The sequence below is a fragment of the Toxotes jaculatrix genome, chromosome 18, assembly GCF_017976425.1.
Source record: "Toxotes jaculatrix isolate fToxJac2 chromosome 18, fToxJac2.pri, whole genome shotgun sequence".
Taxonomy (NCBI): domain Eukaryota; kingdom Metazoa; phylum Chordata; class Actinopteri; family Toxotidae; genus Toxotes; species Toxotes jaculatrix.
In genome coordinates this window covers 8,799,151-8,826,207 of record NC_054411.1, presented here as the reverse complement: position 1 = coordinate 8,826,207, position 27,057 = coordinate 8,799,151, and the positions used below count along the sequence as shown (strand labels likewise).

Below are 27,057 nucleotides of genomic sequence, written 5' to 3'. Positions count from 1 at the left end.
ACATAAAAAACATCATCTAGCAGAGTTCTCCGGAAATGTAAAGAACAGATTCTCATTCACAAGACATTTAACGTAGATGTATTTGAGAACAAACTTCAAATCTCTGCAAATCTGATTTGTGTTATTTCAGACTGGAATGTGATTATAACACAGCACACAAACATACTGACAGTTTTGTTTTAATTGTTGAATTTTTTTTTTTTTTTTTCATTGTCTCACAGCATAGTTATAAATGCCGGGATGCAAATTAAATCCCCATTCTGCTGTGCTTATTTAGTCCAAGGCAATTTTCCCACATGCAGCTGAAGTAAAGTCTCCAAATGTACTATGACTATTTGACTCATCCTTGATAAGCAGGTCAAACATTGCAATGTAGTATTACAACAAGAACCAAGGGATGCTTCAATGTGGTAGTTACAAATCTAGAAACACACAAAAAAAAATCTAAAATATGAAGTGAGTAGCATTTGGCTGTCCAAAGCAAAACTACAATATTTGGTAAGGTTTTCAATGACACCTTTAAAATTACATAAAGAACCTTAAATATGAAGGGCAGTCTACATATTAGTCATACTCCACCATCCTACTCCACATCAAATTATTGACCATGCTGATGATCATATCCCACCAGAATATAGGAAGAGTAAAACAAAAAGGAAACAAAATTATCCATTCAGTTCAAAGGCTCTTAATTTGGCTCATAGAAATGCTTACATTTGAGCAACGGTATTTCCACACATCATGACAACAATAACATTCTTGAGATGAACCCGTACAGGCGCTCTCTTTGCATGCAGGGCTTTCAGAGCACTGCACTGGTGTGTTACTGAGGTAATTGCCTCATATGGCCTGCTTTCATGTCTCATATTGGGACGGCGGGCTGCAGCTCCCGTAAACAGGATTATACCATGAAGACAGCCTCCTTGGTAAGAACCCAGAGTCTCATACAGTGCTTCTCTGAAAAAGGATTCTGTGTGAAGCAGGCTACACCTGGAAGTCAGTCCCAAAGTGTCTGATCTGGGCATCAGTCATAGATAGATAGGTGGTCCTCATACTGGGCGAATACTGCAAGGAAAATGATTGAAAAACACAACTTAGTACATTAGCATTTAACAGCATCATAAGATATAATCAACTGAAATGTTAAAATGATGTGATCTAATCTAAATTTGGGGAGCACATGTGAGTTTTGATTAGGAGTTGCTCTTTGATGAGGAGGTTGTGGAATCAGGGGATAGTATTTTAATATTGCTGGGAGTTTAAGAGCAGATGAGAACCAGACAGAGTGCATGGGTCAGAGGTCACAGAATAAGTTACACTCACACTTAACAGTCTGTGAATAAAACAGAGCCAATGGTCAAAGGTCACACAGCTGATGTACTGTATGGAGCTTTAAGGGAAGGGTTGGGGTCACAGGTTAAACATTCTGCGTAGCAGGCATCATTCCAGAGATAACCCCACAGAGTGTTTCAAGAAGTAAAATGAAAATGAAATCAAACAAATCAGGAAGAAGTTAGATAACGGAAAACTTACGGTTTTTAAAGGTCTGAGTCAAAGGATGGAAATAAAAAAGGGTTAGTTACAAAACACTGATTATGTTATTCTGCAGTTAAGATGCCTTTTTAAGAAACTGCTAACATAAAACTGTAAGGAAAATGCATTGCAGAGCTGATTCACACAAAAAAACAAAACAAACAAGAAAAAACAAAAAACCCACACACTTTTCTGTCATACACTGCAGTATTGTTAATTTACTGCAAATATATTTTCCTAAGTTTCAAGGATCTGTTACACACATACAAAAACAAAACAAAACAAAAAACAACACATACCAAAGCTTATTAGAAATATGTCTCACAGAAGCAATGTAAAATTTTAAACACTGGTACACTCTCTCTCTCTCCCCTTCTCTCTCTCAAAGGTGTTTCAAGTCTTTGGTATGCTGTGAATGAAGTTCAAGCGCTGAGACAGCCATGCAAACAGAAAACTTAATGGAAGAGAAACTTTACCTAAAAGAAACTTTAAGAGTGGATTTACCAGTGTTATCTATTATTTAACTTCAGCTCTTCAGACACACCACATGCTTATAGACTGTGAGCTCGACCTAAAAAAACATCTAGATACCTGATGTTGGGATGAGCAGGCAGCTGTGCTGTCTTTATTCAACCCTAAACCGTGGTTATTTCAAACATACTGTACTGTAAATGTATGCATTAGTCTTAACCATTGCTTTGTAGAAAAACAAGCCAAGGCAATGGTGAAAAGGATATAAGCAGATGCTTAGAGCTTATTAGTAAGAGTGGCTGTCTGCATACAGAGATGGCCCTGGGCTAAAGATGAATGTACTTCAGAAAACAGCCAGCAGAGAGCAGTCTTCCATCACTCGCAAAGCAACATAAATCCCCTCACTAAATGTTGACAGTGCAAGGTTGTGTACTTCGGAAATGCATTATGTTCATGGTGCTGCTGTGCATGCTTTCTGTTAGTGTTTTCAGCAGTGCTGCGGACAGCAGTGCCATCACCGTCATCACACAAGGGACACTAGAGCCTCATAGGGCCAACGCACCGAGGGCGGTGGGGATCCTCTCCCTATCAGTGGCACGTTCTCATATCGAGGGCTCCCTCCAAACAGCATCGATTGATTCCTGTGGCAGAGAGGGAAAGAAAGGTGGTAAGAGATGAAACACACAAATACAAACACACTGTCATAATTTATTAATCTTACATGTATTCAGGGGGTGGTACTGCATTAGAAGCAGACTGGGAAGGCGGATGAATGCTGGCCTGGCTGCCAAGGCTGCTCGTATAACTACAGAAACTGTGGATGTTAGACCTTCTGGGGTTGTAGGACATCCTCCGTGCTTGAGGGTTGAAAGGGTCCTCCTCATCTATATCATCATACTCTTTGTCCCTGGATAAAAGTGGTACACCACCACACAACACAAACAAAGACAGAAACAGAGAGAGTGCATGCGTTAACACTTTGCAGGAGTGCACTGCTGTCAGTACATAATGGTATAAGGGGGTCGCTTGGTTCTGACCTGCTGCCCATTAGTGTCCACACTCGGAAAATCGCACAAAGCATGGCAGAGAACGCGCAGGCAGCCAGCAGAGAAAACAGAGAGAGGTAGAGGAGTCCTTCCACCCCATCATAGCACACACCCATCAGGGCATCCAGGTAGTCCTAGGCAGACACAATGTATTGTATATAGTACAATCAATATTTGTCTTTGTCCAGTGAAAATATTACCTTTCGCAAATACTGGTTCTAAACATGACATGGGAACACCACTTTTTGGGTATATTTCATTGACTTGCATAAGTTCCCTGGAGGCTTACCTGACCCTAAATCTGTCTAGAAACGTGACTAAACCTAAAGCAACATTTTTTTCTTGTCTTAACTGTACCCAAATGAAGACACAAACCGATGTGCTTAGGGTCAACAGCTGCCAGTCATTTTCTTTTAAAAGATCCAACAGAACATGTGTGATCAAACTGAGATAGACCAAGTGTCCCGGGGATAATTTTTTCCCCTCCTTAATTTGACTGAATTGAATTTTTGAGTTTTGGAACATTGTCGATTAAAAGTGATTTGTTTAAAAGGGCAGATTAAGTCCACATCAGGACATTGAACAATGTTAGACAACGATTCTAAATGTAAACTCACAGACACACAGACTTTATATATAACATAATGTCATCTTTCCATGCTGTGAGCGTCATGTTATTCATGGATGCTACAAATACATTCTTTGTTTTTCTTGTTATATCTGAGTAATGACTAATAAGCTCTGAGAGCAATCTCGACTGTGAGATTTACCCAGTTGTGTTGTCAGTATTATTCAGGGTATAGTAAGTTAATGTACACTAACTTTATAATGTAAGGGTAACCTCACCCCTAACTGAACCGTCACCCAGCTGATATTTTGAATAAACCCCCATCTGGCCCTCTTGTGACATACAAGGCAGACACCACCACCACCTTCCACGTAACCTTTTCCCGCACCTGCATACAGTATAGACTTACAATTGTAACGGAAAAGCCCTACTTGTCGACATCTGATATTGAAATCACAGCGGCAAGAAAGACTCATTTCAGTGCTGAGATGTCTTATGTCCTTTACCAGATAAAACTCTGACAATCTGAAACCTACAAAAGTAAAGTTTGACTTTAAAATCAGAAAAACTGGGGGTGGTGAATAGAGTCTGTCTAGCAGATACAGAGTGTGCTGACAATTGCAACGGTGTATATAAACACGTCAGTGTATGAGCAAAGCGATAACGCTGAAAATCTAGTCAAGTTGGTCTTCTAAGTGGCTCTGAGCTATGCTACAAAACAGCCCTATTAAAAAATGTCCTGGCTGGAATCTGACCTTACCTCATGTAGCCCGCGGCAGTCAAGCAAGGCTGTTAGCTGGTGTAGACTGAACTCAGTGGAGTTCAACAGTCGCTGGATCCCCAGAAGGTCTCTCTGTATAACAAGGTATAAAAGGGGAAAGAATGATACACACCTCTCCGCAGTCTGGTGTAATAGTCTGTCAGCCAGCCACTTACCTCGGCAGTGGGAAAGACGGGCACTGAGAATTGCAGCAAGCCCTGGATCTGGATTTGCATGGTGGTCACAGAACGCTGGCAGATTGTCAACGACTGTGAAAACATAATAACCCACCAACATCACACGCATGACCATCCACCAAAAACAATAAAAGGATCGTACTTAGGAGAGCATTGTTTGGGAACAGCATGTCAACAAGTAATTTGGTGTTAAGTAAGGCTTTATAATGCGCTTAACAGGACACTTTTCTTTACAGGAACAGAGGCCCAGATTATCCTTCACCACCAACGGTCTCGTCCACCAATTATTGTCCTTCCTCCACATCCTGCCACCCAATCTCAAGCAGAAACCATTAGCAATGTTTATATCAACTAGGCCATCAGATTAGAGATTATCCTTACCTACTTAACAAGCATTATTTTAATCCTTAAATGGATACCATGATGATAACTAAGCATGCAGGTTTTAATAATTATTGGTCATGGGTTTAGCCTCCATGCGTTGCTCAATATATGCCACACAAATAAGTACTGCTTATGTTAAAACCTCCCATCATGCAAATAATGCACTACGTGAGAAATAATGGGGTAACACTGGCTTAAATTCTCCTTGAAATGATGCCATACAACTGTGTGTGGTGGGAACATGAAGCCTTCATCAAGAGAGAAAACCTCCTCATCTGTAAATGGGCATCACTCTCAGAACTTCTCACTGGGTTCAGTGTTAGAACAGGTGGCATCGTGGAGGCTGATTTCACTGTCTTGTTTATTAATTTATTTACCACTCAATTGCCCTGCATTCAAATCTGGTGCACCTAGTCATGTACAGATGAAGAGATATGGCATTAGATATGGCTAATTTTTGCAGATCCACATTTTAAAAAGGAACATTCTTGAATAAAAGTTTATCATTTCAAGTAATTAAATTAGTGTTGAGGGCCTAAATAGGCTGTTTTTCAGAACAGCCCATTTAGGCCCGATAATGATCTAGCTGCCTGGCATTTAACAAGGAAAAACTCATTTTAAAAGAGCAACACATTTTCCAGAGCATGGGTGTCAGTAAATAACTACATGTAAAAGCAGACAGATGAGACTTCAGACATTTAGTCAATACCTGTTGGAAGGGGTTTGGTAGGTTCGGACTGCAGAACAAATAGTAGTGTGCAACATCTGAAGGGTGAGAGAAATGGGGAGAGAGGGAGACAGTGAGTTAGATTAGCAATGTGTCTCAATATTCAACAGCAGAACTAGTGTTTGTGCAATTCTGTTTGTAGATGTAACTTACCTGCACTGAGGAAATCCCTGGTTTGGTTAACAATAAACTTGTCTGGAGACACACAGAAGTCACTGGTTCCCTGTAGGAAAACAACAACAGCACGCTGTAATCTTGCAAAGTATGCAAGACCAAAAGGAGCGCCGTATTTATTCAAGCCATGAACTGGATCCAATTTCTTGTGCTGCAACTGAGCAAAACTGATTTTACACAGGGCAGTTATTGACAATCGCTCAGCAACACAAACTATTTGCTTTACCACATTTTTATCAACCTTTAACTCCAGAGAGAGTCAGCCTCTGAAATAAAAGTATTCACACAAATGCCCACACAGACGTGCAGTACAGCGGTGTGCACACACACTCCTCCATACACATACAATACAGATACACACACATGCCTTAAACCAGCATGCAGGAAAATGTCTGGCATGTGGCAACAAAGCTCCGGCTTTATTGACCATGTAGAACATGTTGTGCTTTGCTGACCATGGATGAAATCCGCTAAATATTTTCATGCTCTTTAATTCATTCATGGAGAGCTGCTAATGTGCATGTATAAACAATTAGGGGTCAGCATCACACAGCATCTGTGCACTTAGTCCTCCCCAGAACATAAAAAAAAAGTGCACATAACAAAAATAAACAGTGAGATTTGTCACGCGCATGCATAATTCACAGTCGGTGAAAATAACAGGCTACCATTCAAATTGATAAAGTTCAAAGGGATCAAGAAGTCTGTTGTGTTGCAGAATCAGTCTTCAAAGCCTCATGCCATTTATATCTAATATAGCTCTGTGTCCACTGCTTTCCATGTCAGCCTCAATCAAAAAGTATCTTTCCACAGCCTGTCATTGTAAGCTCGCCTCAAAGGACTTTACAGTGAGCTAACCTACTTCTAACAAACCAGTGATCAATAAAGAAACAAATGATGCCCTACAGGATGCAACAAAATATTAAAAATAAAAATTAAAACTTATAAAGCAAGCACATGACACAAGCAGGTTTACCTAACCTTCACGTCTACTTTCTATAGTAAGATTTACACTTCTCCCAACTCAGATTGTCAACACACCTATGAACTCGACTTACATTTGTTTTCAGCAAGAAACGCACAGCAACATGTCAGCACTCCTGATAGATGTTACCCTTCATCTCTATCTCATTATACTAGCGGGGACATTTTGTTTATGCTACGTCTCATCAAATATGTACAAATTTATGAGCATTTTCTAGGACACCACCATCATCTGCCTGCCTTCCTTTCAAGATGCACCGTGTTTGTGCACCATGCAGTTTCTCAGTAATGACGCACAGGTGCAACAAGTCTGCTTGCTTGTTTTGCATACTGCCCCACATTCAAGTTCTATTACTGAAGACCATGCTCTTTGATAATCCACTTCTGTGCTCAGGACTAGTCTACCTATTAATAACTAGGCAGGTACAGTTATTGAGAAAATTCACCTCAGCTCACCTGTGATGTAACAGTCTGACAGTGACAGAGAGATGGATGTTTGAGGCAGACTTTACTCAACTATTCTGGATAAGATGGTCAGAGAGGTCACAGGTTTCACTGTTGTGTTCAACTATAACCAGCTGAGCTAAGCCACAGGCACAAGATACCCAAGATATTGGTAATCTGGCTTTACAACTGAGGAGAAGGTCATCAAGAACCGCAACAAATGTCGGGCTTTCACACCCATATAGTTAATTTCAGGTTAAAAACGGCTGTCTCCCCCTTGCTGTCTTCGTTCAACTGTATCTTCTCCTTGCTTCACTTAAAACGTCTGTCCAGATGCCAAATCCTGTGGGATAATCTACAGATGCAAGGTCTGCTCTACAGGAGGCAAGAAGATCGAGGAGGGGAGACGGGATGATGGAAGGCTGGGGTTACTCTTTGTACCCCAGACAGTGTCCCTAATACGAGCTCTGTTAAACACACTAAGCCCAGATGTGCTGAGCACATGGTGCACAGATAATAAGAGAGAACAATCTGTCAGAAAGGAGGAGAACTGAAAGAGAAACAAAAGCTAAGCACAACGAAAGAAGAGATTCTGAAGAAAGCAGAGCTAGTAATTAACGCTAGAAACAGCTTAGTTTACGACGCTGGGGCTAAGGGTTGATTAACCTAAAAGGCAGGGGACTTGTAATCAGCTTTACTGCATGACTGACCATAGAGAAGAGCCTGCTGTAAACTAAACACTTTTTAAGCAGGAGAGATGTCTAAGAACATATGTTTGTTGACAGTAATACCCTTGGGAGTAACTGCTATGTAACTAGATGTCTGTGGGCTCTGGTGCCTGTATCACAAGTTCATGAGTTCATCTTAGTCTGGTTCTATCGGGGTTATCTAGCTTCACTGAGCATAACATTTGTCATCCCGGATAACCTATATCATGAAGCTCCTTATCAACTGGCTCATCCAGCTATGAGCGTGTTCCTGTGAAAGAGGAGGAGCTGTTAATCAGAAACAGCATCGTCAGAACCATGAATGGAGTACTTAATATGGTATGGGATGAAACCGTGACACCCCTGGGAAAATTCCATTACAGCGGCATCAGAAAAAAGATATTCAACAAGGTGAAATCCAATGAATATAATCACATAACTACAACAGAATGAGCAGCTGCTGAAACACTAGAAATCATTTCTAAATGAGGCTAAATTGATAAATAAGTGTGGTAATTATTATATATGTGTTTCTCATAGAATGAGTATTTTTTTGCTTTTCTGTCTGAGGACTATTATGAATATGTAATGTACATTAAATGGTTAAATGGTTAAGCTGCAAAAGCAGTGGAGAGAGGAGAAGACAACGGAGGGCATAGTGTTTATTTCCAATTATCATCACTATTCTGAGCTGCATTGATGGAATAAGAGTGGAAAAGCATCAGTGCTGTCAGGAATCCTACTGAGATCTAATGAATGCAGCTGTATTCGACATTATGTAGTTGTTCAGTTTGGTAAAAGCTTCCTCTGTTTGTTAGAAGCTCTGTTTAAAAACCACTCATTTGTCCATAACGGGATCCTGTAGGAATGATCACCCAGATCTACCAGTGATCTGACTGGTCAGTAATCAGGCGGCTAACAGGTTTTGATCTGATCCTCTGAGGTTAGCCGTGCAGCAAAGGTTACCATGGGGATCTAACCTGGTTAAAAGTGAGCCAGCTTTGTGATACCTGAGTTAACCTGAGCGAACCTGAGTTAAGACTGCTGGATAAACCACTAATCTCGCTTCATGGTACAGGCCCCAGCTCTGCGCTGATATGACGGTCAGATCAAAAATAAATAAATAAATAAATAAATATATTAAATTATTATATTAAAAAAAAAAACAGGTGTGACAAGATTTTAAAGAAATAATTTTTTAAAAGATACTGTTTTCTCACCACAGCTGTAGCACTGCCTGCTCCCAGTGAGGCCCAGCTCAGGATCAGAGACAGCATTACAAAAGCCATGATCCTGGAGGAAAACAGCAAATGTGGAGTGGGGGGTGGGGGGATGGGGTACAGACAAAGACAGAGACACATGGGGAGAGGTGGATGAATCAGTCTGACTTTGTACAAGTGATCTTCAGCCCCCCCTTTTCACCCAGTTAATTTGATTTATTCTTTTCAGGTTTTGCTTGGGAATTGTTCTCCTTCTGCCAAACGACAGAGGCCCAACTCACACTTTGTACCGGTGAGTTGTAGAATAGACAATACAAGCTGAAATTCAATTTATTATGGTGTGATATGAAGATAAATTAACTCATGACTCCTTGTTGAATTCAGTTGTTAGTTCCCGACTTATGAAAAAAGATCTATTCTCCTCAGGAATATGTTTGATTGAAGCAAAAGAATTCGACAGAGGTCTCTTCAGGCCACAACTAAAGATATACTGCTGGAAGTCTGGGGACTTTCCATCCCTTGTCTTGCTGCTCTGCTGGATTCCACCAGCAATATTTTAATTGGCTGCACTTTCTGTCAGTCATGGATGTATTAGCTGTCAATCCCTGTGCAGAGTGACTGTCAATCAAAAGCTGGCACATGCTTTGCTTTGTAGACCTCTTGTTTTCTCTGCCCCCTATTGTCTGAAAAGAGTAATGGGTTCAGTCGGGTCAAAGTGTTGTGGAGGTGGTTCGTAAAAAAAAAACATAAAAGAAATCTCCCCACTATTAACCACAATTTCTTAGTGACCACTCGCAGAAGCTAGAGAAAGTGCTGTGAGCGAAAGGTGGATAAACCGAGCAAAAAGAGAAAGAATGGCCCCCTGATGCATGTAAAAAGGCTGCAGAGGGCTTTGCTTCTCCTCTCACTCCTCGGACCTTCTTGAAAGCACCAATAAAGTAGCCTGAGAGCACTTAATAATTAGTTAAGGGAGCAGACTCATCCTGTTCGGGCGATCAATAGGCATTAGTGAGGCCCATCAGAGGAGGATGGGAAGAGAGATCCTGAGCATCATCTGCTAACACGTAGGTTGCACTAAATTGGGCAAATGGGATAGGAAGTCTGGACTGTGGATTTAGCTTGTCAGACATCAGTGTTGCTTTAAATTACTGGTTGCAATTTACTAAATCAAACATACTTCCTCCTGTTCTCTCTGTTTCTTAGAGAGCTTTTGAACTTAAACTTTCTTCCTCTTGTTTAGAGCAGAAAATAAAGTGGTTTTGATCTAGACTGAGCATCTATGAATTTAGCACACTCATCAGTAGGTTTGACAGAGTAAATCAAAGCCTGATGCTACAAGGTTATCTTTAATTGTATGAGGATGAAACATAAGGCAAGTCACTGAGGAGAGGGGAAAAATAGGCAGTGCCATTGTTATTTGAAGATGTAATGCTATCACTGGTGCTGTTAATGGAGTGACCTTTATGGTGCCATGGAGGCTGACTGCTGCCCTGTCTGTCTGCAGTCTGTGACCCAAGCAGAGGCCAGTGAGAACAGAGACGGATTGCAAGAAGAAAAATGGCTTCACAAACAAGATGAAAGGCAAACATCTCCACTTGCACACTCCGGATACGTACGTGATCAGCAGCCATCGAGACTGCCTGGCTATTCCCAAGCACAAGGCCAAGCAGATCACCAGATCCAGGATCAGCAGCAGCAGATAGGTCAGCCATCTATGAGACAGGAAAATAAAGCATCAGCATTACAATCCTGATTGATCACTTTTGCTTGTAGACAGCATAGTTTATGTACAAGTACAAGCCCCAGGAAGTGCTGGCCTGACATATGTCCGGCACCGAATGTGTGAGATATGTGTGTGCTATACATCAGCATTCTTGTCTCCTAGTTAGAGCCCATCTGTTTCAGGTAATTTTCAGCCTGTTGGCTTACTAATTCAACACCACCAATCCATAGACATTAATTTTTCAAGCTCTGGAAATGTCCTTCACAGGAACGGCCTACACTCAAGCTAGACTTGAAGTGTGTGTGCTCTAACCAACCATGGGAACGCGTATGACTCATTCTGAACTCCACAAGTCCTAGAAGCATTTTAAGTTTTATGGTAATGACTAAAAAGCATTGACCTTCAGGATGTCCCACAAAGGGGCAAATTCTGAAGATACTGAATATTGACACTGACTCACTGTGGTGTATCTGCAATATTATAGGAAATGTACACCAAGGTCACTAGAGAATATGATTCGCTCAAGTCCAGAGGTACCCTAATAGACTATGAAAATAAAATGCAGACTGGCCATTCCTCTCCTCGCAGAGGAGGGCATACAGTTGGAGAAAGACACCTAAAGATATTGCACCTTACCTTATCTGCATAAACAGAACTGTAGAAATGTTTCTCTGAACACAGGGACAGGGATGAATTCAGAAACAGAATAGGGAAGAGAGGATTTAATATTGGAAAACAGAGCAGTGTCATTTTTCCCTCTTGTTCGAATAACACTGGGTTGGGCGTAACATTTGCTGTTCATCAATAAAACCCTGCCAGAGGCTGTTCAGCCCAATGGCTGCATGAAATCCAATCAAGACCCAGGAGATGGGTGTCAGAATGCACAAAGTGGCAATTGTAGTCCAAAAGAAGATGTGGTTTTCAGATAGAAGGAGCACTCACTGTGGAGCCATGTGGGAATATGTATGTATGAAATTTATGATGGGAATGAGACAGTGAGACAACACTACCGGTGATACGAGAGTGGTATACAAGGTATTTGTGTCTTCTCATGCCAGGAATTAGAGGTTCTTGATATCACCATAGCTGTTACATTAAGATGTAAAAAAGACACTATGGAGAAATAGTAAAGTATAAGTTAGAGAATGAATTTCAAAATCTAGTCAAAATTTGAGGCACAAACCTTTTAGGTGAAAGGTTTTGAATAAATAAATAAAATCTACACAAACAAAGGAAAATCCACTGTGAACACGGTAAACAGACTGGATATGGAGCTGCAGTGAAGGTTATCTAAGATTGCCTATCTCTACCGGGGGCTAGGTGACTAACACAACTTTAGACAGAGGGAGATGAGGATCAAAAAAAGTAAAATGGTTTATTACAGTTACGTTTGTAACACACATGCATATTTGTGTAACTTTTGAGGAAAAAAGATTCAACAATGTGTATTGCAGTACTGAGATGTCACATTTGCAATGAAATGCCTCTTTACTGTATGTATTTGGAGAAAACTAGCTCTATATCCAACAGAATATGTAGCATGGTATAAAAATATGATTCAACAGAAATTCTGTTAGTTGAACTCCAATGAAACAGGCTGAGGAATAAATATCACTGTGACTAAGGAAAGAGTGTCTCGTATGCTGGACAGATTTGTAAGTTGTGATTGTGGGCTACATAAATAAAACTGTCTTTCCTTCAGTGCCTAACATATTTCAGAATGGAGTTTTACACCTTGCAATTTGCTTATACTAAATCGGTAACATACTGGGACAGCCTGGCATGAATTTGATGGGATAACATCACCTCCAGATTCCTAGAGGACTTGCTCACACATGCATCCAGATAAGCTCCCAGTCCCTGATTAACTTTGTGTCTATAATGTATAACAAACAAATCCTTTTGCTGAAGGCAGCACACTACACTAAATCTGTCTTCTGTTAGTCTCTCTTTCCAGTTTCCCTAAAATTACTCTTAAAGTATAGCCATGAACAGGTTGCTAATTTGAAACTTTACGGCACAACAGCACTATGAAGTTTAAAGCTTTATGTGCTTAAAAATAAAATAAGCTACAGAAGGTCTCAAATTACACTCACAATTTGGAGCAGAAGCCTTTGGTGCCTCATAAATTAACATTCCCTTCATGAATTACTGCTGGATAGTTTATTCATTTGGAGTATTTTGTTGTTGATTGGGTTTATTATTTCTTCTGTGTTTATTGAATTTCATTTCTGGCCTTTCAATACTTTCACTCAGTTTGTTTGTTTTTTTTCTTTTTTTAAATGTACTTCTCGAAAAGAGAACCATGTCAAAAATAATAACTGCAATCAATGTAAGCAATGGACTGCTGGTAAGATCATTTGCGGTCTAATAGCCACTCTGCCATGCATAACATTCTGTGAGAGCAATAAGCATTAGAGCTGAAACAGCACAGTGGGTATTAAGCTCAATTTCAGCTTTCCTTTATTTAACAATCAGGAAAAATTGCTTTTCCGGTCTGTATTCCAGAGGGGATATCAATAAAATCCCATCTGCTCTGTGTCTGGTCTGATCAATTATTGCCCCATTCTGAGTTACATGTTTAGTTCAGCCTCACAAAGATGAAATAAAATAATGTCAAACACCCCAATGGAATCCGCCTACCTGTAATACTCAATGAAAGCAGTCTGGTCAGCAATGGCTGCCAAGTCAACATTGGCTTTGTTGATGTCTGGCAGAGCAGTTAGCTCGCGGATGACATTGTTGACCATCAGCTGCATGAAGCGCAGAGCTTGGAGGTAGTCGGTCCTTGTAGCAAAGATCTCATCCAGCCGTTCCAGGTGTTGTTTGAATCCAGTTTCTGCACTGCCAAGAGATCCTGCAACCTAAAAAAGTAAAAGAAAGAGAATTAAAGAAATGAAAGAAAACAGGAAAGAGTGAGTAACAGATTAAGGAAGGGAGAAGGCGAAGAGGAGTCAGAATGAAAGGGTCAGAAGGAAACAGGAACATAAATAAATTCATAAAAACCAGATATTCATAAAGAGAAGATTGAAAATATTGAGAAAGGTGAAAGAACCAAAGGAGCACTCCCTCAAGAAAAGATTAACTTTTCTCCTCAACCGTGTGTTTTTTTTCAGATAAACAATGTTAGAGTGGAATACTGATAACAATACCGGGGAGACCTGTTATCACAGGGGTCTTTGATAGTGAGAACAAAGTGGGAGGAGGCATGGTGGAGTAGAGTAAATGCATTTTACTTCTCTGTTTGAACAAAAACAGGGTGATGCAGTAAACGCCTGCACTTTCATGACATCAATGGAGCTAGAAACAGGTAAATTTTAGCCCGATGCTGACAGGGGGAAATAGTTCCTCTTACGAAACTATATTTCATTGAGAATCACTGCCACAGTAGCTCGACCTATTTATATAGAGGTTTTAAAAAGTGACATTAATGGCATGAACCATTCTGCCATTGTAAACTGAAGGGAAATCCTGCCATCAAAACTGAAAATGTAGGTATGCTCGAAACCAGCTGTCACTCAAAAATTGATCGACAGATCTAATAGATTAGATCTTAAATAGATTTCTGTTGAATAGATGAACTTAGACTAAACAATGGAATCTCAATCAAGATGTTTGACAGAGTGGGTTTATATCAGTAATAGTTGTGAAAGAACTGGTACATATAGAAGTTGTTTGTACAAGAAAGACAGTCAGTTTTGTCTTTTTTTTTCCATCAGTTCAACATTTTGGGAGATACAATTGTTTGCTTCCTGGCAGAGAGCTAAATGAGAAGATCGATACCATTCCCTTTGGTCTATTAAACAGAAAGCTGCAGCCCAACTGTAACCCAACTGTAAATCCACCTACCTGCACCTCTAAAATGCACTAGTTAACATGCTATATCTCTTTTGCTTATTCTGTAAAAAAAAAAAATCAAAGAAAAAACCATGAAAAAACAATAATTTGTCATCTTACTGGGCGTTTTGTGCCCAACTTTCTGGAATCTCTGCTGGTTGCCTGTCAACGGCACATAACCCAGCAAACTGTTCTTTTTACACTTTGTTTTTAGTCCAAATTAAATAAATGAGCTATAATGTGTTAACTGGTGAGCTTTAGATGTACTGGTAGACAGATTTTGTTACCATAGTTTCCCCCTCTTTTCAGTCTTTGTGCTTAGCAAAGCTAACCAGATACTATAGTAACCCTAAGCCTTATATTTAATTGGCAAATATAAGAGCCGAGTGTATTGATAGTCTCATCTTGCACCAGAAGGCAAATCAGTATGGTTCAGCAAATGTAAAAAAAAAATTCCCTTACGATTCTAGATTAATCAGACATTACATTTATCTTTTTTTGTCCAGAGAAGTGTGGTTCTAGGAACAGTAAAGATACTGTAAAGGACCTCTTAAACCCACAATAATTTAACAGATGACACATACCCACCCACACCTCAGCAACTTCGCTAGAGCAGTGCACTTAATACTACACTGAGTAGGAGGCTCCACTAATTCTGAACAGATGTTGTTTTCTGTGTTCTAATCTGCTGCAGTTTGCAGCAGTCCCCCTTCTTTATCTATCATCTTTTCTCCATTACACCCATGACTTCTTTAACACATTCAAGTATTCTGTGTAAGACTGTTCATTTGCACGCTTTGAAAACTCACCACAAAGAAGATAAAAACCTATCTCAGTCTCCTTGACACTGTAACATTTCAAACACTCTTGATTAAATTCTACTGAGTGGATGATGGTTTCTAAGAAAGAGTATCCATGTGGAGATGAGGCATAGATCCAGACCCATCCTCCACTCCAACGCTCCCAAGGGGGAGAGAATGTGATTGCCAGTAAACTGCTCTGACTCCCCACCTCTATGTTCATCATCGCTCACAGTTCCTGCTACAACACCCTGAATCTTATCTGCAAGACAGTCTGCCTGAGTGTGAGAAATGGGATCCATCAGCTAGTTGCACAGGGTGATCCACATTTCCCTAATCTGAACCGTCCCGTCTTCCTTCCTCACTTTTACTGAAAGCGGGTCACAAGGAGGCTTCTCCATATTAGACACGCCTGTTAAATGAGACTGACTAATTTGAGGCTCACAGCAGCAATACTGCAAATGCCACTTCACATGCAACTGAACTGTTCCGCATGGTGCAGAACAGTTCTGTTCTACATCTGAAATTTGGTGTAACAACTGTGACAATAAAACAATATATATGATCAAGTCAAGCAGAGTTATAAATTAGAAAATAGGACACTGAAGAGAGACACTCAGGGGAACCGATGCGTGGTGCAGAAGGTAGCAATCATTTTGTTCCAAGAATCACATGACAGATTTCGCTTTCAAAAGAGGAAGAGCTATATATTAAAGTGTAACCATGGTTGTAAATTGGAATGGATGTGGTGTGATTGCCATTTTTTTCTCATCCGTTATTTTCCTGGCAGCGCTGAAGAGCTCTTAATAATGCTAGCTGAACACTGGAAATAAGGCTGAAATAAAGAATGCCTGCGAACAATCAAAAGCTTCCTTCAATAGGAAAGGGAGAACGGTCCTCCTCATCAAATCTTTCCCTCTATGACACATGATGATCCCTTGCAGAGTGTGAGAGTGCATATTTTATGATGACAAGAGCCTTAACAAGCCATCAGTAGAGCCAAACAGCTCCTAGTGCAAATCACTAACATCACAGGAGTCTTGTGAAGCAGAGATCTGGCAGCTCTCATTCCTATTTACCTTACTGGACAACTCTGATATCAGCCCAGTGTGTGAAATGCAACAAAGGATATATCTATAAGCCTTCTTTACTGAAGCAATTATTTTTGAACCACGTTAATAGAAACATACATAAAAGGGCAAGAAAGGATTTGTTAAAGCAGCAAAGAACAGTGGGGAGATTACTTTCAGTCTCAAGACAAAACACAGACTAATGCAGCTTTAGCTTTACAGGATGGACAGCTGGCCAACTCATCAGCTCTATAAGTGGAGTACATTACATCAAGCTATGATTTTGCAAGTGAGAAAGCCTTTGTTCCCCTGGGGATCATCTATGTTTCTCATGCAGCCATAGCATGCTACATCATGCTACAGTATCAAATCAATACCACAGAGAAAGTCAGTAGCAAGGATGTGAAGTCATCAAGGTTGAATCCCATTTACTTCCCACAGCACAAAGAAAATGTGGTTCTGCAAACTACACCCCTTTGCCAGGTTACTTGTCACAGTAGTCTGAAACTAATGCAATCTAATACAACAGCCTTCAAATAAATCCCATGGGCCTGAGGTTATAATGTTCACTTTTTGTTGAAACTCTTTTAGATAGGTATTGATTCAACTTTACGGTCGTTTGTGGTGCTGCTGAATTGTATTGCATTATACTGAGAAATGTTTCTAATATTTTGTCCACCACATTTATTTCAATGAGGGTAGACTAAACACAGCTTCTAAAACGACCATAAATGTGAACCAAAGCTGCAACGAAATGAAAAAACAGTTAAGCCCGATGCTGACAGACAGTTTCAACCTTCAGAAAAGGTAGAATTTATTGCTTGGTGTGCCCAATAAAGTGGAAACTGAGTGTATATTTCTGAAGAATCCCTTTATCCATCATGACCCAAATTGTTCACAGAAGTCAGTGTGTAAGCTACAAATGTATTTAATCTAAATCTATTATTTCCTCATATACAATGATATTGCACACAAATCCATGTCTGTCCATGCATTAATATAATATGTGTGCACATGAGGCCTTTAAGTGGATGTGTGATACTGGCATGGATATACACGCACCCTTACATACAAACACAAATGCATATAGTGCAAATAGTATGAGTGAGAGAGATGGAAAGAGGAGAGGCTTAACATCCATTAATATACTGCAGATGGGAGTTAATCCTCTTCCTCCTGATTGTGATTATTACTTCTTGCAGGGCCTTGTTCTGAATCTCTTGCTCATGTTCCTCTTTCCTATCCCTCCTCCCCCCTAAGCCTCCCAAATAACTTCCCTGAATGCAGGTCAGGAGTTGTATAGAGAAAAAAATCCCTATTTACAAATCCCGAGGCAGCAGCCACCTCAATTCCTTCGCTGTGACAAAAAGCGGATACAGACCCCCTGCGGTGAGGTGCTACTCTGAGAGAAATGTGCACCCCGTCAATAAAGGACAAGCTCTGGTGTTTACCAGCTGTCAGTCAGCATTTCCAAGTACAGCAGGGTGAGACACTAGACCATGAAAAGATCATGTTTTGCGGCATCATGAATAATAAAAGATATTGGTAATTGAAAAAAGTAACAATTTAAGAGGCATTTTTTGTGCGGTCAACTTGCAGAGATTCAACTGTAAGTTTGTTGAATTGCAACCAATATAAACAGAATCATTTTGGTAACAGCATTTAACGATTCTGATGATACGACTGCAGGCTGTTGAGTAGAGTCTGGCATGCGTCTCTCACCAGATTATTGATGCCACCCAATGTGTGATTGGCATTGTAGAGTGAGTAGGTCAGCTGGTACACCCCATCGTTGGTCTCACTGTTTCCATAGAAACCCACTCCCACAGCAGAACTGTGAGAAAAGGAGAGAAATCAATCAATAAATAAACATAATTAATTCCCTGTTTGTTTTATCATGCTACTTATCATGCTGGATTATGGATTGTGTGAGGTTATTAGAGGACAATTCAGACAAAGAAATGTTATTTATAATTTCCCTAAGGGAAAACACAGAGACTTTAGGTGAAATTCAGGATCTATCATATAAGCAGAGACTTTGTATTGTTTTTTTGGGTTTTTTTAAATAATCTTACTCTTGAATTTTTGTTACTGTACATTCAACACGCCAACATGCTATTGGCAACTGGACATTTTTTCAACAAATCCATGAATAAATGGATCTGGTCAAAATTCTTAAAATATCCTGTCTCCTTTTCTACATGCATCACTCATCTCTTCCTCCTAGCTGCCATATGGGCTGGGATGTTGATATGCGAAAGACAAAATCTTAATATTTCTTCTTATACAATCTCTTCCTCCACCCATTGTTACCTCCATCTGTTTTGCTCAGTCTTGTTTATTACGCATGATATATCTATTTTCAGCTGTAAGTTTGAATTTGTTCTCCCATTCTTGGCTAAAAACACATCGGAATTCTGCTCAACATCTGAAAAAGTATCCGAGTGGAATACACAGGATCCCTATTTCCCACCTTCCTGCAGCCTTTGTGACTGTGCCTGAGCCTCTGTAATACAGAGGATTACTGTCCTAACCCCCAGAGTCAGTGTACCCCTACTGCTAACAGTCTACAGTGACATGAGCAATGATACAATTTCATCAAACCTGAATGCAGAAAGGTCAATCCACACTAAGGTCAGAGGTTAGCAACAACCACATTTAGGGGCAGTTTCCATCGCCAGGGGAGGTAGCTCATTAATCACACTTTGGATAACAGAAGACCAGAGCAGAATACAATTCATACAATCACAAAAGGGAAAATCTTCTAAGATCTAGATTACTCTCACAAGTCATATGTTGAAGACTTTTAACACCTCCTGTGCTGCACGCCCCCCCCCAAATCTCACAAAACAGCCAGGTAGACTCATGGACAGGTTAACATTAGCATCCTTCACAGTGAGACTAAGACTGCTTAGGAAGTTGGATGTGGAGTTTTATTTTTTTTTATTATTTTTACGGTTGAATTTAATGCATCCTGCAAGGATATGTGTGACATGCCACCGTGAATGCTTATGTGAATGGGCGCATGTTTCTTTTTGTGTCCGCCAGCTAGCTTCCTGTCGCTGTAACCTTGTAAGCATAATGAAAACCAATGCCTGTGTCTCCTCCATTGAACTAGGTCCCCTTGGTTATGATTAGGGGTACTAAGGGCAAAATTTTGTACAATACCGCATGAGCAAAAAAAAAAGAGATACAATTACAGTAATCCTTACAACACAAACAGCATGGCTGTGGTTATAAAATGACTTCATTCTGTTGGTTAAACGAAACTTGCTTTACGCTTTTGAAAACATTTGTGTTCCAGTTGATCTGCGGCAGCCTGGACAATGAGCTCTTCATTAACCCTGTGGCCAATCTAGTGACACGTCAGTGACAATGAAGACCCACTAATGATACAGTAACGAAACAGTAATGACATAGAACATCATGGGGCAGTGCAGCCTCAAGGGAAGCATTAGTGTTTTTGTGGCTGTGGAAAAGCTTGTCTGCAGCAGCGAGAGGTGTTAAAAGGAACCCACACAATAAACAATAGGACTGGTGAATATGTGCACCCCAGTTTATGTAGTGTCTTTGTTCCTCCAAGGATAGATTACTTCACAGACTGGGAGACAACTGGACAATTGCACTTTAGTATTCAAATCATGTTGTGAGCTGAGCTGAACAAATGGCCACACTGAGTGAACAAGTAATGAGAAATAAACACCTTGATTCTGTGGAGACCGGCATATTGCTGCTATAATAAACTATATCAGGGTTAACACAGACTGACACAGGCAGGAAGGATTTTTAGTATATTAGATTTGTTTTCTATCTTTAACCTGAATTTACCTTATTCATTCTCCTGAGGTCAGAAATAATCATCCACTGAGGTGCAGCAGCTCTTAAATCCCTTTTCTCTACAAATTCTGCAGTAAAACTGAGATGTAATTCTTCTTGAATATCATGCTCAGTTCAGCAATAGTAAAATGTGAAATAGCGTGAACATGGTAAACAATTAGATCTTTCTTAAATTACATAAAAGTACATCTCGGCTCATTTTAGCTAATAAAAATCCCATGACCCAACAGAATAAAAGGAATAAAATATGTACAGCTGAGTGCCATATTATATAAAAGTATTTTTATTATATATGCATCTCATAAAAGCCTTCTTTGGTCCAGTCTAGCTCAAAAAAGAACTCCCAGAAATATGCAACAAGCATATTTTCATTGAAGCTGATCCTGCTACAGCTTAAAACTGGGGTTCAATATTAAAAATATGTTAAGAGAAAAAAACAGCAAAATGTCAAGCCAAAGACCAAATACTGTTATCAACATTTTACATAGCGGGAGTAGGAACCACAACAAGTGTGCTTTTAAGCCACAAAATCTAAAATATAATGTAAAGTCTGTCTCTTCAACCTCATACTAATTTATGGCTAGATTATTTAATTGGATGCCATATGCTGTAGTTTGCTGTAGTTTTGTTGAGCTGAATACATTGTATAATGTCCATTGGAACAAGCCTCTACTTGGAGAGGTGAGCGCTTTGAGCAGAGGCTAGATAACAGAGCTCCTTTGCTAAACAGCATCATGCCCAGTCACTTAGCTTTACAACAGACCTTGTGTGCTGCTGCAGTGGTTTGGGTATGGACACAGACAGCTAACAAAGTTAAAGCCCAACACTTAGATAAGTTTATGTCACAAGATGTTACAGATCTGTAAGCAAATTCAATCAAGCCTTTGGGAGGCTCATTTGTACACTTTCATTTCTGCCAGGATAATTTTTGTCAGTGTATTGGAGTGTATTGAATCAGATAGATAGATAGATAGATACTTTATTCATCCCCAAGGGAAATACACAAAAGTACAATTATGTCTGGCGACATGGCTTTGCAAGATTTATGGGAAGTCCCTGTTTGTTTATGATTGCATAAACTGGCAATATAACCCAGATCCTTATAGGCTACAACCTGCTGCAAGAGTAAACATGCTAATGCTGCTGCTAATTGTGAGATTTTGGTACAATATGTGTAATTAAAAGCTGGCAGTGGAGCAAAGTACAAGACAATATGTTGTAAAAACACAATATTCACAGGCCATAACCAAAGTTGCAGGTCTGGTAGAGCATTTAAATGGGCCAAGCAGAGCAATCAGCACTCAGAGTCTTGGCGGGCAAAGTCAGTTGACCAGTCAGCTGCGGGATTGAGTAGTTTCATCACCTAGCCATCAGCTGATTGGGACATGCTGATGCAGCTACACTAGCCTTATTTGTATTCCTTAGAAAGAAAGAATTGTACCTTGGTAACAAGGTGCACAATAGCACTCCTTCTTACAGCCTATAGTAGTCAACTTGTAAACCTAATCTGAGACCACTAACAAGTCTCACACAACATTAAAATTTTAAAATGAAATAAACTGCAGATTTAACCAAGTCGTTTGACTCATGTTTGAATTTGAGCATCATACCCTTTGGTCCAATGCTTTGTTTAAGTGAGCCTGGATTATCAGTCCAACCTCATCTACAATGCCATCCCTCTTTTTAATTTTTTTATTCCATAGTTTGCACAAGGTAGATGGATGGTCTTATCCAAATAAAATCCCCCATAAAATGAAACACAGCTTTCTGTTCATTTATACTTATGTGTATAGTTACCACATGTACATCTGTATGGTGGTACAACAACATAAAACACAATGGCATTATTTTACCATTAAGACTCACCATATGATGAGACCTGTGACAATGGCAGCCCAGGTGACACAGCAAGTATCGGGTCTTTTGGTGTCTTCGTCTATGTTCTTGCAGCAGCAGCAGAGACAGACCAGGTAAACTGCCAGAACTAGCAGGCTCAGACCGAGGCCCACTGCACCAACACATGCTAGAATTATCAGAGACTGAGACCGGACAGTGGAGAGAGAAAAGACAGAAATACCATCAGTTGAAGTCAGCACTAAGATGTAATTTTGTAGGCTACTGCAAAGGAAGTCTACCTAGAACTTTTAAGCAGATCACATCAACAAATATCTTTTAAGAGGCATCCGACTATTACGTGAGGTCTCAAGGTGTCAGGCAGCCTGATCCCACCACCCAAAGGTTTGACAGTAGAGATATATCTAAGGTTATTGTGCAGCTGCTTCATCTACCGATGAACATTTTCATTTGCTGACTGCTGCCTATAGTAAAAGCAACAGAAACATAGCAGTTGGTGGTCTTGAGGCAAAGAGAGTTCACAAAGAATCTTGATTTTTTTTTTTTTTTTTTGGCAAGTGCAACAGCAAAACTTGGACTGTGGCTGAGAGGAAAGCAGAAATGATCTAAGGCTGTGAGAGGGCAGTATCATGTGACACAGTGGCTTTCATTCAGTCTTGTGATTTCTGAGTGTACAAAATATTTAAAGCCTGAGGGATTGAGAGAAACAGAAGAAAACGGATGTAGAGAACATAGAAAAAAAATACTGTATTGAAACAGTCTGTATATGAACACTGAACACATGAAACACTCTTTATCTCTGATGAACCTTTGATTGTTTTACTCTCTGCAGGGCTGTTACTCTCATCACTACAACATAAGTAAGAAGATACAGAATATGCAATATGTTCCAAGGCACAGAAAAATGGCATTGCTTATTTATATCACATTTATATCACTGTGGGGATTTTTACAACAACCAGTTTAGAACCCTTTTCTTACAGAAATGTCATGTGACAATTTATTGAGCAAACTTGCTTGTAGTTTTCCACAGCTTATTTCCCACTTCATTAGCTGTCTAAAGGCAGCTAATGACACCATTCTATCTGTTTGCCTTTACACCAAAACAAATCCCCCAACCACTTATATTGTTGTGTTTGTGCTGTTGCGCAAATACTGGTATGGGAACTGGCTGATACTCTGTGTGTGGCATCAGTAACAGAACCAAAATATCCAAACTGGAGCATATCTAGTGTTCATCATTAAGAACATTTTGTGAATTCAAACTCATAACATTTGAGCTCTTGGTTAGTTTGAAGACAATCTAGCAAAAAGCATGACCTTGACTTGAACTTTACTTGCAAATAATTTGCTCTGAAGTTTTGATGCCCACAAGTTCAAAGAGTCTGGGTCTGGCTGAGTAAGCAGAGCTATTCCTTGATTACAACAGCTGTGACTAATTATTCCATTTGGATGACATTGACACTGTGACTGAATTTCAATTACTGTATATTCTAACAAAGTCCCTCATTGTTCAAACTCTGTTTCAGGTTATATTGTCTTGAGCAATATTTTGCTTTTAATTGTACTCATCAGGTAGTATTAGGAATTAGTATATTGCAATTAAGAAAAAAATTAGGCCATCAGACACTACGTAAGTGGCACACTGACGCACATTACCTTGCATAGTAAGATAATTGATGGCCTCAATAAATCCCGATAATGCCCAAATGGTCTGTTTCAACCTTACAGCATCTAAATAAATAAATAAATAAAAATAAAAAAATAATAAATACAGCTGATATTATATACAGTGATGTAACATTAATGGCAACTTAAACCAAACAGGTCAATAAAGAAAATGGTTCCAGCTGATCTGCCAAATCTTAAAGCAATACTGTGTAGCTTTGTAGCTATGTCCAAGCAGGTAATGGTACTGGAAGCAGTGTACCACTAGAAGCTAACAGCTCATGTACAGAAAAAAAAAACCATCCCTCACACAACAAACACAAAATCATCATCTCATCACAAACCAGCAATGCCCAACAACAAGTACACCACTGAGCTAGTCTCTTCACCTCTGCCATGATGTCTGTACTGAGAAAAGCTATCTTCTTCTTATAGGTAGCTGAAGACCCATAGTTGGTGGTGTGTGATGTAGTGCCATAAAGCGTTACCCAGTTCTCACAAGAGATTGTACCCACTCAACCCAAGCTGAATAGTGCAAGAACAGCCATTCAGGGAGCACAGTGGGAATGAAAGAGGCAGTATTGCCCCTAATACAAGTCAGTGTACCATCAAAACGATTCTGAAGCAGTTATTTTAAGGTAAAATAGTTGTACAATGTTGCTTTAACTGGCAGCCGTGCCAAAACCTTAATCCAATGATTTGCTCATCATTGGTTTTTAAGGAGCCAAGAGATGCTGTATGTAGAGTCTAACGTGGTTTCAACCCTGGTTAGATTTCCTGTCACTATAACTCAGTTCAGGCCCTTCATAAGCACAATGCTGCTCTTTCCTCTCATTTTCCACTCCATTGTTTTGTAATTAGACATGCAGGCACTTCAGTTTCCACCAGCTGCAAAGCCATAACAAGGCAAAGGATGAACGAGAGGGTGGAAGAAAGAGAGACAGAAAACAGCCAGAGTATCAATGGTTATTGACCAGAGGTCACTGATCTGTTATCTTCCTAAAACGGTGTTTGGATAAAGTAAACTTAAGTATGGGTGCCTGTCAAATTTAATTTAACTGCAAAGAATAAGCCCTAGGAAATGTGTCTGTGGTTGCTCTGCACTTTCCACTTTTCTCAAAAGACAACAGAACAGAATGTCAAATTAAGAGCGCAAGTTATTTTCAGGCCTGAGAGGCTGTGTCAACCCCACAGACTACCAACATGGCACTCTTCACTCCTCACTGACTGGTGCTCAGTTGAGCCAGCGTGACACTGCTGGGATTCAATGACCCAGATGGACCTTGATACATGAAGAGAGGGGCACAGTGAAGGACGCAAGCCAGAGCAGGGAGGTTCGTGGTAATGGTTTCTTTATTCATAAATGACCTGAGGCAAGAGGACCATGCAGTGCCATGCACTTACACACACACACACACACACACACACACACACACACACACACAAACACTTATAAACTCAGTTCATATTTGTGGGGGACTGTTGTTGAATTTTGAAAGACAGCTCTGAAAATAATGGATGTAAGAAATCTTTCCAAACTCAAACTGAGATCAGCACCCAATGTTAGCATCATACAGTGAACTAATGTCCATATTTTTTAATTAGATTTGGAAATATTGCTTTCTGTTATGCAACAAATTAAAACAAAGCTTTTTGCTGGAATAAATTAAATAATGCAGTGTTGATATTTTGGCTCATATGAATGCCATTAGTGATTTTTAATTAAATTTTACAGATATCAGACAGTGCTGTTGTGATATCATGTGACTTTTTTGTACTGCAATATACTGTCTGAGGATGAATCCATTTATTTGTAGACAAACGCATCCTAACCCAAGTCTAGAATAAAGTAAGAGTCAAACTGACAAAAACAGAAGAAAATGAACTCCATAACATAAAGGCATAATGGCAATAATGCAGTGATGGACTACAGATGGAAAACTATTCCCATTATACAGCCTATTTTAACCATAATGACTCTTGTCCTGCTGCCTACAGTCAGTCCCCATCACTAAACATGACAGTTTGGGACATTTATATGGCCTGAAATGGCTGTGTAAACGTACTCTGAGGAAATTTTAATACATGACTTTTTTATACACTGGGACAACTATTTCTACCTTCTCTTACAATAAGATCTCACTTAAAAGAAGATCGTAAACTAAAAAACCCAAAATCCAATCATCTCCTACAGAGAATAAGTTGTTTATGGTGTAAGGATGAGCAGTCATCCAGTGTTTTATTTATTTTTATTTAGTCGTGGATACAATGGAGACTGCATGATAAAATACAGTGGGGGTATTTGCATGATGAAGCTGAGTATTAAAAAGTATCAAGGACAAAAAAGGATTTGTTGTATCTCTCAAAACAGTGTGTAGAAACTAACATGCAAACAGATAAACATGTATATAGATGCTATGCATAGTTGTTTACCAATATTTCAAAGCCAACTTAGTTAATACAGGTCATGTGTCATCATGTGAGAACTGCAGTACAGTATGGGCTCTTACTTCCTGACACTGGGACCAACACTTGCTGCCTTCGAGGGAGCTGCACTGATGCTTCACAGAAACAGAAAATAAAAAGCTTTCATAATCAACACAGCAGTTTGTCTGAAACTACTTTTAGTTAAACGGTACGCTTAAATGTGTTGTTCACTGTTGTTTTTGAAAATCAGTGGTCCACAACAGCACTGGTTTTTCTGGCTTGAAAACTAGGTGCGCGTCCAGGCACAAGTACAGTTACCAACCTGCTGATAGCTCGTCTCCTCCGGTTTGAAAGTGTTGTCGACCGACTGGAAAGAGAAACTGAAGTGTGGGAAATTGTGCAGCCAGTATGTCCACCACGGAGCAACGTAATCAAGCCTTGCAGTGGCCATTCCTGCTGGAAAATCCACCGAACCACGAGTAGCACGCTTCCCTTTGAGACACTCAAATAATCCCAGGTTTTGCAAGAAAAAAAAAAAGAATAGACGTGAGTTCAGTAGAGGTTACAATTACCACAGAAGTTTAAAGAGGAAGTTCTTTATTTGCTATGGCATCTTCAGAACAAGG

General features: G+C 39.8%; 1 protein-coding gene across 3 annotated transcripts; it reads right to left on the bottom strand.

Annotated features, from left to right (window-relative positions):
* Nucleotides 1-132: 132 nt before the first annotated feature.
* On the bottom strand, nt 133-27,057 carry ttyh2l (tweety homolog 2, like). Of its 3 annotated transcripts, none has more exons than XM_041062844.1 (14): nt 26,754-27,057; nt 22,349-22,521; nt 18,368-18,479; nt 13,582-13,802; nt 10,832-10,927; nt 9,216-9,288; nt 5,840-5,909; nt 5,669-5,724; nt 4,555-4,647; nt 4,379-4,471; nt 3,042-3,184; nt 2,726-2,911; nt 2,567-2,645; nt 133-1,065 (listed from the first exon to the last, which is right to left on the bottom strand). In XM_041062844.1, the coding sequence occupies exons 1-14, from the start codon at nt 26,880-26,882 to the stop codon at nt 985-987; spliced, it is 1,605 nt and encodes a 534-aa protein (XP_040918778.1). In that variant the 5' UTR covers nt 26,883-27,057; the 3' UTR covers nt 133-984. The 3 variants fall into 3 exon arrangements, with proteins under 3 accessions (XP_040918778.1, XP_040918779.1, XP_040918781.1); XM_041062845.1 differs by having other exon boundaries at nt 2,834-2,911; XM_041062847.1 differs by lacking the exon at nt 18,368-18,479 and having other exon boundaries at nt 26,754-26,889.

What these genes read in the sequence shown, in the direction of transcription:
- ttyh2l (XM_041062844.1), bottom strand. Translation starts at nt 26,882, where the DNA reads ATGGCCACTGCAAGGCTTGATTACGTTGCTCCGTGGTGGACATACTGG. An exon ending in AGGAGACGAGCTATCAGCAG is followed by an intron (nt 22,522 to 26,753) that starts GTTGGTAACTGT and finishes GTCCGGTCTCAG; the next exon opens with TCTCTGATAATTCTAGCATG. An exon ending in TCTCGATGGCTGCTGATCAC is followed by an intron (nt 9,289 to 10,831) that starts GTACGTATCCGG and finishes GTTTTCCTCCAG; the next exon opens with GATCATGGCTTTTGTAATGC.